This window comes from Mirounga angustirostris, unplaced genomic scaffold (genome assembly GCF_029215605.1).
Source record: "Mirounga angustirostris isolate CCGP_5_RB_7025 unplaced genomic scaffold, mMirAng1.0.hap1 SCAF_7, whole genome shotgun sequence".
NCBI classification, from domain to species: Eukaryota; Metazoa; Chordata; class Mammalia; order Carnivora; family Phocidae; genus Mirounga; species Mirounga angustirostris.
The window spans coordinates 69,726,241-69,742,604 of record NW_026991715.1 but is presented as its reverse complement, the minus strand read 5'-3'; the positions used below and the strand labels follow the sequence as shown (position 1 = coordinate 69,742,604).

At 34.7% G+C, this 16,364-nt stretch overlaps 1 protein-coding gene across 3 annotated transcripts in view; it reads left to right on the top strand.

Annotated features, from left to right (window-relative positions):
• Positions 1-16,364, top strand: part of CETN3 (centrin 3) — a 60,495-nt gene that overhangs the window by 14,963 nt on the left and 29,168 nt on the right. The window contains exon 5 of one of the 3 annotated variants that reach the window (XR_006794628.3): positions 15,977-16,079. The exons of 1 other annotated variant lie outside the window; for it this stretch is intronic. Coding sequence is in view for 1 of the 2 variants with exons in the window: in XM_045898425.3 (XP_045754381.1) it covers positions 2,310-2,353 (44 nt within the window). In the remaining variant the exon portion in view is untranslated. Of the gene's footprint in view, positions 1-2,309; positions 2,728-15,976; positions 16,080-16,364 lie in introns of those variants that run through there. One more of the 3 variants, XM_045898425.3, reaches the window with a different exon arrangement.

Sequence of the window (16,364 nt, the reverse complement as noted above, 5' to 3'; positions counted from 1 at the left end):
CTAGATTGATTGAGTCAGAGGTTCTTAAATTTAAGTGTATAATGATGAAATTGTTTAGACTTAACGTATTTTTTCTTTTTTAAGCTGGGAGAGAGAGGGGTCATAGCTCTCGTAACATGTTGAAACATGTTTTTAAGTGCAAGAATTAAAGATCACTACTACAATTTGTAGTATTTCAAGTAATACAGGCTATATATTCTGTTCTACACTGTCATAGTGTCTTGTAGATGTTTAATATTGAAATGTGTGGATTCATGGTTCATTATCAGCTCTGGACATCTCATTCTTCTTAACTCCTTAGAGCTTACTTTCACACTTTTTTTTTTTAAACTATATTGCTGATGGTCTCCTACCTTAACTTTCTTTCCACCTCTTGTTAAACCAAATCCTATGTTTTTATTTTAAAGCCCAAGTCAAGATTTATTCTTAGCTAAATTTTTCTCAGAAGTAAGGATTTTTCCCATTAAGATGGAATGTTTTTCAACACAGATAGGTGGTTTTATTTTAATAATAGATAATTTTTTGTGTTATACAGCAATTATTCTGTTTCATTTATGAAACATGACTTACATAATTTATTGAAACAGATTTTCTGTGTGGTTTCTAAAACCAGTATACTTTTTTCATTCCTGATGTACATATTCTATCTTAGTGTTTTTTAATTGGTTAATTTTTGTCTAACTTTTCATTATGAATCTTCTCATAGAGGAGAAATGTTAGTTTAGTACAATGAACACCTTTATACCTTCTCTAGATTCAGTAATTAACATTTTACTTTTTGCTTTGTCTATAGTGTATATTTTTATTCTGGATCATTTGAAAAATATATCATGAACTTGACTTCCCTAACATCTTAGTATGCATCTGCTAAGAATAAGGATATTATCTTTCATAATTGTGATACTATTGTCAATGCTAAGAAAACTAAAAATAATTTTATAATATGACCTAATATCTTCACTTAAGTTTCAAGATACTATAGAATAGGAACCCTGGTGTCTGTTTATTACCAGGTAGAAGCAATCTAAAAGATCATATCGTAGTTCAGTATTTTCAGATGAAGAAATTGAGACACAGAACTGTTCTGTACCAGAACGATGACTGGAATCCAGGTCTCTTTTTTCCTCATTACAGTGTTCTTGTTTTCATTATCAAAATGATCATTCATAACTTGTGCTTTGTTAAGTTATGTATTGAGTTTTGGAGCCCATGAAGTGACCTGTTTTACAAAGAGGAAGCATTTTTTTCTGAACATTTCTATTGATAATTTGTGTGTATTTGTGTGTATTGATTTTAAAAATTATATTTAATAAGATTATTACCTATTTATTTTTAGGTTGCTTTCCTAAAAATTGTATTTTATAAACTGGAAGTCTTACTGAATTTTATTTATGGTTTTGGTGAACTAACAATTTGTCTTTATGAGTAATTCTTTCTACATTTACATCTATATATTATAACTGCTGTATTACCTTGCTAATTAAGATTAAATTTGTATCTTTTAAAATTATTATTTCTCTTGATATTTTTGAGGTCTTGTAACCTGGTTTCAACTTTTTGTTTTTGTTTTTTTTAATTAGGCTTTTAAATATATAAAAGTTCAAAAAACAACAATTTGACTTTTTGAAGAATTCTAGCATATTTTCCTTTAGAATCCTAATATATATGCATGATAGATTTAATAAGCTTATTTATAAGGAAGGGTTTACCAAATGAACTAGTAGAATAAAGATTATAAAGAGGATTTAACCATTTAAGAAATTAAAAATGTGAAGCTTTAAAACTATTTGTGGGGGCGCCTGGGTGGCTCAGTCAGCTGGGCGTCTGCCTTCAGCTCAGGTCATGATCCCAGGGTCCTGGGATCAAGCCCCACGTCGGGCTCCCTGCTCAGTGGGGGGCCTGCTTCTCCCTCTTCCTCTGCCCACCCCGGCTTGTGCTCTCTCTCTCTGTCTCAAATAATAAATAAATTCTTTAAAAAAATAAAAATAAAAAAAAGAAAACTATTTGTGCAAGTGTATATAAATATTACGATTATGATGGATTTTTGTGGAACTTAATGTCTTTCCAGTAATTAATATTCTAGAATACTAATTTATGTTGTTTATCACATGTTATGTATTTTTATATTCATGAGGTTCTACTTAATAAACGTGATCAACTTCCTGTCAAAAAAGTAAAAGAAAAACACTATGTCTTGGTTTATTAATGATTTTGTATAATATAAAATTTAAAGATACTTAGTATAAAATACTAGTATTGTTCTGTGAAAAAATTTATATTTCTGACTTACATTTTCTTTCTTACCACAGTAAATCAAGAGGAGTTCATTGCTATTATGACTGGTGACATTTAAAGAATTACAAGGATAAACACTAAGAATGTTGCAGTTATCATCTTATATTCTATTTTTGTGCCTGGAGCCATGTTAAAAAAACAAAAACAAAAACTTAGTTCTTTTTTTCCAAAAGGACCAAAAATAAGTATCTTATGTATTCATATTTTACTACTGTCAAGTTTCTTTGTATAAACAGCATTGTTAGCACTCTAATAGTTTAGCTTTGTATTTATAATATAGCTTTTATATATATATATAAAGTTTAAAAAATTAAATCATGTGGTACACATTCTCTGAAAGTTTTTTATTCGGCATCAGTAGTCACTTTTGTTTTGATGCACATGTTATATAGATATGCACATGTCATTAATAAAATGTTTATTTTAGTAGTATTTTAAAGTATGGTAAATTTTCTGTTTTATAATTCCAAGTATCTGTAAATACTCAATTGTATTTTTCTTAAATCTTTTCTTTTTATACTACTAGTTTCAGAAACAAAAATTGAAATACAAATAGCAATAGAATAGCACATTTTTCCCTTACAAGTTTGACATTTTATGTTTCAGTACAAGATGATGACTCAATACAGGCGTAATTCCTTTTTTAGGAGTCATGTCTTTCAGTTTGGAAGGAAAAAGTGTTGTGCATATAGACCCATTTATCCTCATGTATTATGTTCTATAGCATTTCTGGTGTCTTAACGTAAGTTATGACAGTTAAATTTGGATATTTCCCTCTTAAACTAATTGAGTACAGTTTGAATCATCTGATTTCTTGACAAAGTTAAAGATTTAAGTTTTGGAATTTTGATCTGTTAGGATAATTATCACTCAATTAAACGTCACAATGATGAAAATAGAAAACTAAGCCACAGAAATCATTTAAGATTGTTTTACCTATATAAAGGAATATTCTGTGATTCGCTAAGAAACAGTAGAGACCGACTTTCCAGGTATTTGGTGGGCTCTTCTGCCTTATAGCAATGTATGTTAGTGGGGAGACAAGTGGTTTTGTGAGATAGATTATAGAGAATTGGTACCTATGCTGATCCTTCACCAATAATCTGGTTCCTGGTGGTATGGGCTCTCTGGAAGAAAGTTGTCTATTTCAGTGATCTTTCTTTAGATTTCTTGTTTTAAATTTAAAGTACAGTAATAATTTGAGGCACTTGAAATGTGAGCTTCTAGAGTATCACATAAAGAGTTACTAGCAATTAAACAAATCAGTAGGGAATAATATAACAGTGGTGACATTTCAAATAGTTAACTAGAAAGTAAGTTAATTGCTCATCATACTAAAATTTAATTTTTTTAAATTTTATTTTATTGTGTTAATCTAAAATTTAATTTTGAATATGAAATCAGTGCTCACAGGAGTAGTAATATCCAGGGCAACAAATATTCTTTGAAATTAAAAAATTTTTTTCACCCTTACTGATGAATTGCTTTCTATGTCTTGATCACAAAATATGTTGATTTCCAGGAAATTAAAGAGTAAAGTGAAGAATAAAACAGATAAAAATAAATTTAGGCTTGCTCGTCTTCTACCACTTTATTGGAATAAAATCCAAGCTACTTTTGTCACTTAACAGTGATAACTTCTTTTTATTCTTAATATAAATACTTACTCTTTGGGATACCACCAATTTTGTTTCTTCTCTTCTACTGTGGGCTGAGGGAAGAGTGCTCAACTCATTTCTTCATATTTATGGAAGCTTTTGCCTTCAGAAGGGTATGAATAATTTTTTTCAGTGTTAATAATCAGTATCTGTAGAGTTGAAAAGTCAATAAAATAGCTAGTAGAGGTGGCATTAAGAAAAGAGCGAATGCTTTAACAGAAGGAAGTGGAGGTGGGTATCAGTTTTATTTATCATTAGAGTCATATTTCATGCAATGGCATTTCATGATCTAAGAAAAATATTTTTTTGTAAAATTGCCTAGTTTATTGCTGTTCTGGTGTCCTGGTAAGCTTTGATAGTTTGGGATTTGTCAGCTAAGATCTTTTCCTTTGTTACAAGTCAACAAAGCCTACTCTCTAAAGAACCTATGTGCCTATTATGGAAGACTTTCAAATTTAGTTGATGTGCCCATGTTAATGGCCTTACATCAGCAAACATCATAAATAGATTATCCAATTGAGTGGCAAATGGCCTCAACTTCATAAGCCATCTCTCTGATGCTAGTCCCCGGAAGTAAATTTTCTTGGGGATTTACTAGTGATGTGTTCTTGACAAAGATTATTTATAGTGTTCTGAACACCATTGTGAAGAAGGCAAAATAATTTTTTAAATCACTTTAAATAAATTTAAATTGAATAAGTAATACATAAAGATCTTATATAAAATAAAGGCCAAAACATTTTTTTAAACCCCTATCCTGTTGCCACCCCTCTCTGAGTAATATCAATGTCAGATTTCAGACAGGAGGAGGAATACAGCTAGATGTTTTAATAGGTTAATCTGATACTGGAGAACAAAAAAGTCAGAGAGGGAACACTGAGATAGTTAACTATAGGAAGCAAGTACCACACCTAGAGCTGAGGGAACAGAAGATAGAGGTTACCAGAAATTAAAAGCTTTGAAGAAAGGTCCTTTAGAGCAGGGACTTGGGGACATTTGAGGAGAGGGTCCTGCTAGCTAGTATTGGTGGAGAATGATAAGCTGGAGACTGGAACCAAGTGCTGCCTGTGGAATGAAGAATTTTTGCCCTGGGGAAGTTGACGAGAACAATAAGCAAACCGGAAATAGCAAGATTCCTCTTCTGTCTTTCTGTTTCACTTTTCTAGTCCTCCCATTAGTGGAGCCTAACAAAAATTCAGCTAACAAAGGAGAACTGTAGTTTACACAGTTCTAACCCCCATATTATGCAGTTGAGTATAGACTAGTGGTTAAGAGCTATGGGAAAAAAGATAGCTTAATAACCAGCACAGCTGGCCATATATCATTGGAACAGATTATGGAAGAGTGTAGGGGGTTGGAGGAGACTATTATTAATGTTGGGGTAACAGGTGTTCAGAACTGTCCTAGGCAAAGTGGGAGATACGGTTACCTGATCTCTGAGAACAGTTACCATTGTTATTTTAAAGATTATTTCTACCTGTTTTTCCTTTGCACTTAGATGAAGTATAAAGATTTTTTTTCACATAACTATTGTATGCTGTGTAGCTAAGCTTTATAAAGGAAATGTCTTTTTAAAAATTTAGTAACATTAAGTGCTGCTGTGTTCCAGGTGCACACATAGGTATATACATATATTATAAATTTTAATCTTTTTTTTTAAATGTTTTATTTATTTATTCATGAGAGTCAGAGAGGGAGAGAGAGAGTCAGAGGGGGAAGCAGGCTCCCTGCCTAGCAGGGAGCCCCATGCGGGACTCGATCCTAGGACCCTAGGATCATGACCTGAGCTGAAGGCAGATGCTTAACCATCTGAGCCACCCAGGCACTCCTATAAATTTTAATCTTAATAACCTTCTGGAGTGGATACTGTTGGATTGACTTTTTTTTTTACACACAAGAAAACCAAAAGCTTAGAGGGTTTAGGTTACTTGTTCTAGTTAACAGGAATTGGAATTGGCATTTGATCCTAAGCTTTCTGACTCCAGATCCTACTCATAACCACTACATTATACTGTCTCCTTACAGTGACTTTTATAGACTATCTCAAGGTGTAAAGGATCAGACCTTTGAAAGATAGAATCTGGAATTCAGAAGCTCAGCAGCAAAAGCATTGATTAAACATTTATGCTTAATCTAGCATGGCATTCATGTGTTATGCCACGTGAGTTAGTGTTTGGTGCCAGACCTCTGGAAGCTAATAATCTTAGTCTATAGTTATGGGGGCAGCACATTGAAAAAACCAAATGTTTGGGGAAGAAATATATTAAATGAAAATACAATATCAAGCAAATACTGAGAAAGTACATGTTGAGTAGTGAAGATTCAAAAGATTGTTATTTTGAGAGTAAAATTTAGGAAAACCTTTTTTCTGATTTACCCTTGTGGAGAAATTTTTTTTTTTTTTTTGCGGGGGTGGGGATTGCTTCAATGAAGAGAAAACTTAAATTCTTAGTAGGAAATGGAAGGAAGCTTGGTTTTAGGAGTATGGTAAGAGGATGTGTGGGAGGGTCTTTGAGGCATTAAACTGGAGAGGATGAGGGTTTATGGATCTGGAACCAATATAAAGCAAAGCTCTTTTAGGTCTTTGTGGAAGTGTATTGACTAGAGAAGGTGTCAGTAAATGTTATTTTCATAGTAGAATGATGAAATGTTCAGGATTTGGGTTGCAAGCAGGTATTCTTGGAATGAAATATGGCAGTCATCTGGATGACAGTTTAGGTCTTGGAGATCTTGGATAATTAAGCATTCTAGGTTCGCCCATATTCAGTTGAAATAGGTAATTTGTTTACATTTGCTAATTCTGTGTTCAGTCATCTGTCGTCCTGTATGTAGTTAAAGCATTCATTGAAAGCTTCCTCCAAGACTGAAATATAGAACTAGTTAAGTTTATATATATGAAACTAAATATAAAACTAGTGAAATCAGGTCTTTGGTTTATCTGAGATAATGTATTTATTTTAGAGTTACCTCTCTGAGGTGTACTCTAAATATTAAGTGAATTATTAATATCTAATTGCCTACAAAAATCCAAATTATCCTTTACTTCAGAACTCTGGAAACCTGGATGTCTTGTGCTAATCTGAGAATATGTAGGATATTTTTTCATTATATGATAATTTTAGGAAGATTACTGACATTTTATAGAATCAAAGATCAGCAGGGTTACTTCCATTTTATACTTAATTAAAAATATTTTCAAGTGGGTTTTTATTCTATAATGAAAGAAATAAGGATACTTAATGGAATCCCTGGAGTCCGACATTTCTACTTTTAATATGCTTGTAACATTTGTCCAACACACCACTGTGTTCTCTGAAAGGAGTGATCATTTTCACTGTATGGCATTACGATAGACCGTATATCCCCAAGGTCTTCCAAAAGGTCCATGTAAGCCTGACAGCTAGAAAATGTGTACTGTTGTAGAACATAAATTCCGGCGACTTACTGATGCAGGCCTACCCCTGATGGATGGCTCTTTAGAATAAAAATCACTCAACATACTCAGCTAAATGCTAAGTGATAAAAATATTTCCAAATCATATTTCCTATCACTGAGGACCTCCTTAAATTTAACAGCAGGTTAAAGATTTGGGGTTGGCCTACTGAGGAGCAATCTTTCATTAGAAAATATGCCTTTGCTTGTCTTGAAAGTTCATGCATTTAAAGTCCCTGCCAAGCAGGTAGACTTAACCATACTTTAAGCAAGATCTACATTTACCTTTTTCATTTTCCATTAAGATAAAAATGTTCAATTAAATCTGAAATAGCTGGCCCCAAACTAAACTTTCCAGGGGGCCTTTTCTATACCGGTCTTGCTGAGAGATAATTTTTGTTAATCTAAGTCCTAAGGGATGGTGGGACATTATTCAACATTAGCAATAAAAACAAAATAACTCCCTCAAAGGAAAAAAAGCAAAATTTGGGTTCTAAAATTTTTCTTTATGAAAGAAAACTTCAAAGAAAACAACCAAATCGGTTGGTTTCACTGCTATCACAAAGATTAAAAGATAAAAACTAGGAAAGATGTAAAGAAATTAGAAAATTTAGGGGCGCCTGGGTGGCTCAGTCATTAAGTGTCTACCTTCGGCTCAGGTCATGATCCCGGGGTCCTGGGATCAAGCCCCCGCATCGGGCTCCCTGCTCAGCGGGAAGCCTGCTTATCCCACTCCCCCTGTTTGTGTTCCCTCTCTTGCTGTCTCTCTCTCTGTCAAATAAAATCTTAAAAAAAAAAAAAAATTAGAAAATTTAATATCCTATTTATTTGGTTTTGGGAAAAAATAGATTATACATGTGAAAATGTTTTTTGAATTGCAAAATTAAAATATAAATTGTTGTAATCAGGCTTGTCCTATATTTGGAATTACTGGTCTGTTGGCCCAAGTGACATATAGTCCTGTAATCTTACCCTGGAAATTCTGTAATCTGCAAGTCCTCTCAGGGACTCTTGGGTATACCCAGACCCAAGTAGCTAGGATATGCTTGGAAGTAAATTCTAAACCCACATTAGTTTCTGGAGTATTCATAAGCAGATAAACAAGCCAAGTCTGTTTGAAGGAAATACATGCTTAGAGAACCTGGGGTATCTCAAAGTGGAGAATTAGATAAGTCATATACTGTTAACTTGGGTCAAAATAATACTTAGCTATTTCCATTTGGTCAAAATAAGCTTAAAAATCATTTATATTTCTACTAAGTTATTACAGTCAAAAGATTTTTTTTAATTATCTTAAAACTAATCTTGATTTTTATCAGCTATTAGGGTCTTCACTTCTAAAAGCTAATTTATGTGAAAAAGAGACAGAAAAGGCAAATCTTTTCTGAAGAGTTCTTTGTTTATATTATTCAAAATTTGTATCTCATCTTTTTCCAAAGAAGGATCTATAGCAAACTTCCTTAGACAAATACAATAAGGTTATTAAGTTAGAAACTGTAGATCACAAACCAGATGGAAGGAAGAAGAGACAAATTAGAGTCAACTTCAGTTATTTGGGGTTAATTTGAACCCTGAAATTAACTGGCTAATACATAGCAGAGACCTTGGACAAGACTTCTATTTCCATCACAAGCTGCCTTTACCGCTTATGCTCTCACCTTCTTCCCTTGTCTCCCTGGGATTAGAGAAGTGGTGCTGAGTTAACTGAGAAGTATCTCATTGAAGTGGGGGTCAAAACCTACGGCAGCCCCTCCTCATTCTTCAGCCCCTTCTAACCCCCCCCCACCATAGGGAAGGGGAAATGCTAGTCCCTTGCTATGCCTTGGTGGTGTTAATCTAGTTAAACTGTTCCTACATAACCAAGAAACCTGTCTCAGGAATCCAGACTGAGGTTAAAGATGAGTGAGGGCTGAAAGGTAAAAGAGCTTGACTTAGAATATGACTTAATGGCATCGATGTAGAAGTTTCTGAAATGCCAGTTCACATACTCATTATTTGCCTAATGACATACTCCATATTCTGTTTTCTAAAGAAAACCTAAAAACATGAAATTAAAGGAAACTAGAATTGCTATATTGTGTGACCTTGTATTTTAAAACATGGCTTAGGATTCTAATGAATTAAGCATAGGGGAATACACTACATCAAAAGCTGCTTAGTGGTTCCTAGGCCTCAAGGAAGCCAGAAATGTAGGGGTGCTGTGGGAAAACTGGGCAGAAGTCGGAATGTTCAGTGACAGGGAGACACTGATGGCAAAGACTACTGATTAGTTAACAGTTTGTGTGTTCAGTGATTTATAGATTTACAGTCTGATCTTGGATGTTCTGGGGTCTCCAGGACCTTTAGGGTGTGGGGAACAGCTAAATTTCAGTTTTTGCCCTGTTACTGACTCTGCTTGACCTCAGTTTTCAAAAGGGCACAGAATGAAATCGGAGTTCCATACTGTTCTAAGGTGATTGTGGGTGGCATCTACCGATGGAATTGAATGGGAACACTTAGTTCTAGTTTCGCTTCAAGACCTGTTTCATTCCTGCGTCTGATTGTGCTTTAGAGCCTAAGGACCCATTTGCCCTGTATGCATTAATAGATATAGGCCAATAAGAGGAATCATTAACTAGATTTGTGTAATCTATGAGTCTAATTTTTTAAAAAGATTTATATATTCATTTTAGAGAGAGAGAGAGTGCAAGTGGCAGGGAGAGGGAGAGAATCCCAAGCAGACTCCCCACTGAGGACGAGCCCCCGCATCGGGCTCAATTTCATGACCCCGAGGTCAAGACCTGAGCGGAAACCCAAGAGTCAGATGCTTAACTGACTGAGCCACCCAGGCGCTCCTCTATGAATCTAATTTTTTAAAACATTATTGTGTTGCATATTCAGTTTTGTTAATCTATTAACTAAATCTTTGTTTTGAGGGTGTTCTCTTTCAGGGGAGGGGTTTTGATTCTGGTAATTATGAATGTATTTACAGACATACATGTAGAACAGATAACAGTCAAACCGGAGGCCCTCTAACCTCCATCTTTAATCAGCCAATTCTTCTCTTAAACCTTTCCCTATGCATTTTTTTTCAAGGAAGAATGTACTTAATCTGTTCAAATTATGATAGTGATTTGGAGAGAAAAATAGGACAAAATACATTTTCAACCTCCACCAGGGGGACCTATTGCTGCAACTAAAAAATTAAATCTGAGGAAGAACATGCATTTCACATGCCAGTTACATGACAGTAATTTTTATTTTTTTAGAAGTATACATACATTTGAAAAAATGCTATTCTACATAATGGTATTTCACATGTTATAATTTTTTTACATTATATATAAAAATTAAAATATAAAAACATATAAGACATGAGGGTTTTTTTTGTTAACCTTTTTTTAGTAGACTGACTATAAAATGAAAATATAAACTCAGTCTTTATCTGAGAATCACTTATTTAAAATATCTATACGATAACCTACATAAAAGCAGAAAAAATCTTTTTCACAAAACACATTTCTAAATTTTGCCAATTCAGTTTATTTTATTCTCTATTCCACTGGCTTTTGTCTGGGACTTAAAGGCTTACAGTTTTTATGAAATGTTTTCATTCATATGGTATATGAATACTATAAGATTCATAAGCACAAAATTGGTAAGTTTTATAGTCACAAAATTGGGAAATCCATATTTTTGCTTCACTTCTATGAATGAGGACATTATATTTTATGCTTTCAGATTATACATGTTTTCTTAGCATCAGTTCCTATCCTATTTTATTCATACCAGTATTTCTTAATACCCCTTAAGATTTTTTATGGTTTAAGTAATTCCATTTTTGGGTGCCTGGGTGGCTCAGTTGGTTAAGCGGCTGCCTTCAGCTCAGGTCATGAGCCCAGGGTCCTGGGATCGAGTCCCGCATCAGGCTCCCTGCTCAGCAGAGAGCCTGCTTCTCCCTCTCCCTCTGCCTGCCTCTCTGCCTACTTGTGCTGTCTCTCTCTCTCTGTCAAATAAATAAATAAAATCTTTAAAAAAAAAAGTAATTCCATTTCTATATTCTGGCAATTTTTACCTGATTCATAAACTACCTTTTTTATTTTATTGATTAGAAGTAATTTACAATAATGGTTTTCAGTGATGAGTAGAGTTTACAAATTCTGTGGGGCAGATAATACTATACCCATTTTTTAGATCAGGAAATTGAGGCCGAGAGTGATTACATTACTTGAGTAATGTCTTATCCTCTGCCTTCTGATTCTCAGCTCCAGTATTCTTCCCACAATACCATAGCTGATTTTAACAATCCCAGATAATGGACTAACCATTGTTCCAAGCATATTTCCCCAACCTAGACTAGTGAACTCATAATTTGATTGAGTTAGTGTGCCTTCTAACCAGACATGTTTTTCGGTAAGAGAAATACCTTGCTCTAGATAGCCCTTTGGGTAATTTCTATTGTCCTTAGTAAATATCAACACATGGTATTTTAGATATAGTAAGAGATATTTTTTTGTAGTACTGTAATACTACACTTGGCTCCATAATGTTGTAATGATGCCTTTGAGTTTCTGCTTAAACACACACACACAAACACACACATCATTTTTCTTCCCAAAGAAAAGTTTTAACTCTACATTATGAAGAATGGAATGCAGCTTAAGCAAAATGAAATGAAAGTATGTCCTAGACATATGAAGTTTTACTTGTACTAAGAGAAATGCATGGTAAAGTGCACTGATATACAATTTCATCTGTTCAGTTATTTTTGTAATAAACTCTGTTAAATGCTGGGATTTGGGGTTAGTAAATAAACCAGACATTTCCCCACAGTTGGGATTAAAAATTGGTACAACCACCACAGAGGGCAATTGATGACATTTATCAACACTATAAATGCTAGATAGCACTTGGCTCAGCAACATGTTCTTTGAACTTTAGCCTGTGGATATACTTGTACACACACAAAATTATGTTTAAGATTATTCATAGGTTTATTATAGCAAAAATTGGAAGCAAATGTCCCTTGATAGGAAGTTGATTAAATAGAATACTATACAGCTGTTAAAAAGAATGAGAAAGCTCTATACTGATATGCAAAGAGCTTCAAGCAACATTAAATGACAACTGCAAAGTACAGAATAGTCTTAAGTTACCTTTTGTGTAAAAAGGGAAGAATAAGAATATATTCATTTTTCCATGTACATACATAAACTCTTGAAGGATATACAAAGGATTGATAAAAGTGATTACCGGGCGCCTGGGTGGCTCAGTTGTTCAGCGTCTGCCTTCAGCTCAGGTCATGATCCCAGGGTCCTGGGATTGAGTCCCACATCGGGTTCCCTCCTCGGCGGGAAGCCTGCTCTCCCTCTCCCACTCCCGCTGCTTGTGTTCCTGCTCTCGCTATCTCTGTCTCTGTCAAATAAATAAATAAAATCTTAAAAAAAAAAAAGTGATTACCTGCTTGAGATTGAAGGCAAAAGAGGCAACTGGATAGCTGAGGAACAGGTAGAAGAGACACATTTTCTTTTGAACCATGAGAATATTTTACCTATTTTTAAAATATATGTGAGACAGAGAATATATAAGCCAGAGATTAAATAGACACACTTTTGCTCCCTAAAATGACAATAAAGCTTTTTTTTTTTTTTTTTTAAAAAGGCATAACACTTGCAAGGACAGAGAATGGAAGAGGAAGAAATAGCAAATTTGGGGAAGCTGTAAAGCAGGTGAATGAATGGTACTGACTCAGCAGACCTACAAAGCCAAATTCTTTGCTGACAGTGGGAAAAGCTGAAAAGCTTTCACACTGCAGATTCTCCAAAATGTTCAGGAATTGGCTTTACCAGGTATCTCTGGAAATGAGATTGAAGGTGGGGCTAAAAATAGGAGGATTGGTTGACAGTCTCTTTAAGAAGCAGTTAAATCCCCAATTGCACAGCCAGGCAAATTCTCTTCCCCAGTATTCAGGTTTAGCCTCTGGAATGGGGGGAACAACACAACAAAAAACTAAACAAAACACCCCACAAAACTCTCTCTATTGAGATGTACTGGGAAGCGGGGGAGGGGGCAGTAACTTGCTGATAACAGTGATTAATTGAGCATTTGCATGCTGAATACCAAGACCCTCTCCCTTGTCTCTCTTTTCCCACTTGGTGCCCAGATTAACAATCCAGTCTAGGCTGAAGATGCTTCATTATGAAATCTGACCAGTCAAGAGAAAAGATATCTGGGGAACCCAGTGAAATGACCACCCAAAACACCCTACACTAAATCTCACAGTTGACAAGTGCTAGCATGAACTAAGAGCTTTTTAACAACTTTTTAGTACCTCCACTTTTAAATATGAAAAACCAAGATTACTAAGGAACTGAGGAGAGTTTTAACAATGAAAGATAAAGACTATAGTGGATGCTGTGTTGCATTGCTCAGCTCTGCCATTCAAGAACTGAGGCATTCTTTCCTCCAGCTGCTGTTAATATTGACTTGAGGGCTCAGAGCTGAGTGGCTTTATAGTGTCACTTTACCACAGGCTTACATCTCTTCCCCAGAGCAGACTACATCCAGTCTGGTTGAGATAAGGGGTTTGAGCTGTGGGCACAAAGATATGTTTCCTTTGCCTCATTTAGGAGCACTTCTAAAGGGCCATCCCATCTCCAGAGCTCCCTATGGGATTGGCTGTTGCAAGTGCATCACAATTCAGTTTCTTAGTTGCTTAAAGGTATTGCTCTTGAAGGCACTCCCCAATTAACCATCTGCCCCTAAATCTCAGTCTCAGGAAACCCTGCCCACAGCAGAATCCAGATCAAATAAGTAGAAAAAAAGTGAGAAGAAAAAGATTAATAACTTAGGGTAGATAAGAGAAGATACTACATCCATGAGATAAAAAATGCAAGACACCACAGAAGAAACCTTGAAAGAACATAAAAGAGCTTCTGGGAATTAAAGAAAATATATGATGGCAGACATGAAAAAAACTGAATACATAAGTTGGAAGATTAAATTGAAAAAATCTCTGAAAGAAGAAAAAGACAAAGAAAAAAAGATGTTTTCAAGGTCATTCTAATTATCTGGCATCTGAATAAAAGAAGTTTCAGAACAGAGAACTGGGTGTCATGGGGAGGATATAGGGAAAGCAGTCATCAGTAAAATAATCGAGTAATATTTCTCAGAAATTAAGAATTCGCTTCCAGGTTGAGTGCTTGGCCCAATTATGTATATTAGGGCACCTCATAGGGAAACTTCAGAATACTGAGGGGCAAAAAGAAGATTCTATAAGCTTCCAGAGAGAATAGATAGGACACATAAAAAGTATTACGAATCAGAATGACTTCTTAACAGCACGCTGGAAGCTTGAAGACTATATATAGATCAATAGGATCAAAATGGTGAAGAAAAATTACTTCCTAGCTAATACTTTATACCTAGCTAAACTATTAATGAAGTATGAGGTAGAATAAAAACATTTGCAGACCTACAAGTTCTCAAAATATTTACCTCTCCACTTGTCTTTTCTGGAAACTCCTGGAAGATATACTTGCCTAAAAGGAGGAAGTATAATAGGAAACTTAAAGATGTGATGTCCATGAAAGAGCCATCAACACAGAAGCAAAGCAGAATCTCTTATGATGTGGGTTAAGAGCAATACTAAGATGCTAGCTGAGCTCTTAGGCTTAGAGAGTGACCAGTTCAGACTGGAGCAGGTCAGAAGGGTTCTGGCAGAAATTATTCAAGAAGATGAAATTACTAAAATACCTAAGTGAATAAAAAATTGAGAAGAGATTTAACAATTTTCAGAGAATTTGGAGTTAAATAAGCAAAAGTAAAAGCAAGACCATTATTAACTCCAGTGAAATGAAAATTGATGCAAAGAAAAAGTAGTAATAATGTTCTTTATCACTTGACTCCAAAAAAACACATCATAAAAGGTAGACATTGAATATTGATCTAACCAAAATTTATGAAATAATATTGGGAGGATGAGGGAAGTGTGTGTTGTATACATGTGTGTCTATGCTCATGCATGCATATTTGCTGGAGTTAGAAAGAGAAATAAATGTTCATCTTCTATAGATAGAACTAGTAATGTAAGCATGGAGCATACTTGAGTGTTAAGAACATAAACTGAGTCCAGACTACCTAGGTTTGAATTGTAGCTCTGTTACTTTCCAGTAGTATGATCTTGGGCAAACTACTTCTCTGTGCATCAGTGCTTATATGTAAGAAGGAGATAATAATAATAATACATACCACACAAGGTTATTGTGAGGATAATATAAATGTGAGCTTAGAACATCACCATACTGTTATATAGTAACTACTATATAAATATTTTCAATTTATGTTATCTGTTATGGACTGAACTGTGTCCCCCACAAATTCATATGTTGAAGCCCTAACCTCCCAGTACCTTACAGCGTGACTGTATGTGAAGATTTCCCCCACATGCCTTGAAAGAGATTATTATGTTAAAATGAGATTCTTAGGGTGGGCCCCAATGTAATCTGACTGGTGTCTTTATGAGAAGGGATTAAGACATACAGAGAGAGACACAGGGATGCATGGACACAGAAAAAAGACAATGCATGGACACAGTATTTCCTTCTCACAGATGGCACACAGAGAAGGTAGACATCTGCAAGCCAAGGAGAAATGCTTTAGGAGAAACCAAACCTGCTGACACTTTGATTTTGGGTCTTCTAGCCTCTAGAACTGTGAGAAAATAAATTTATTACTTAAGCCACCCAGGCTATGATACTTTGTTATAGCAGTCTTAGCAAACAAATACATTGTCCTATTATTGAAAGATTGGGTTGAATACCATAAGATTCAATTTAAAGAACTGAGAGTGTTTGCCTCTGGGAAGCAGGATATGACAGTGGGGAAGAGAGATTGCTTTGTTGTTTTTTTAAATGAAAACTTTGTAGAACTCATCAGCTCCTTAAACTATGTATATTTATAACTTTGATAAAAGTACAAACAAAAAAATGGAGGGCAGT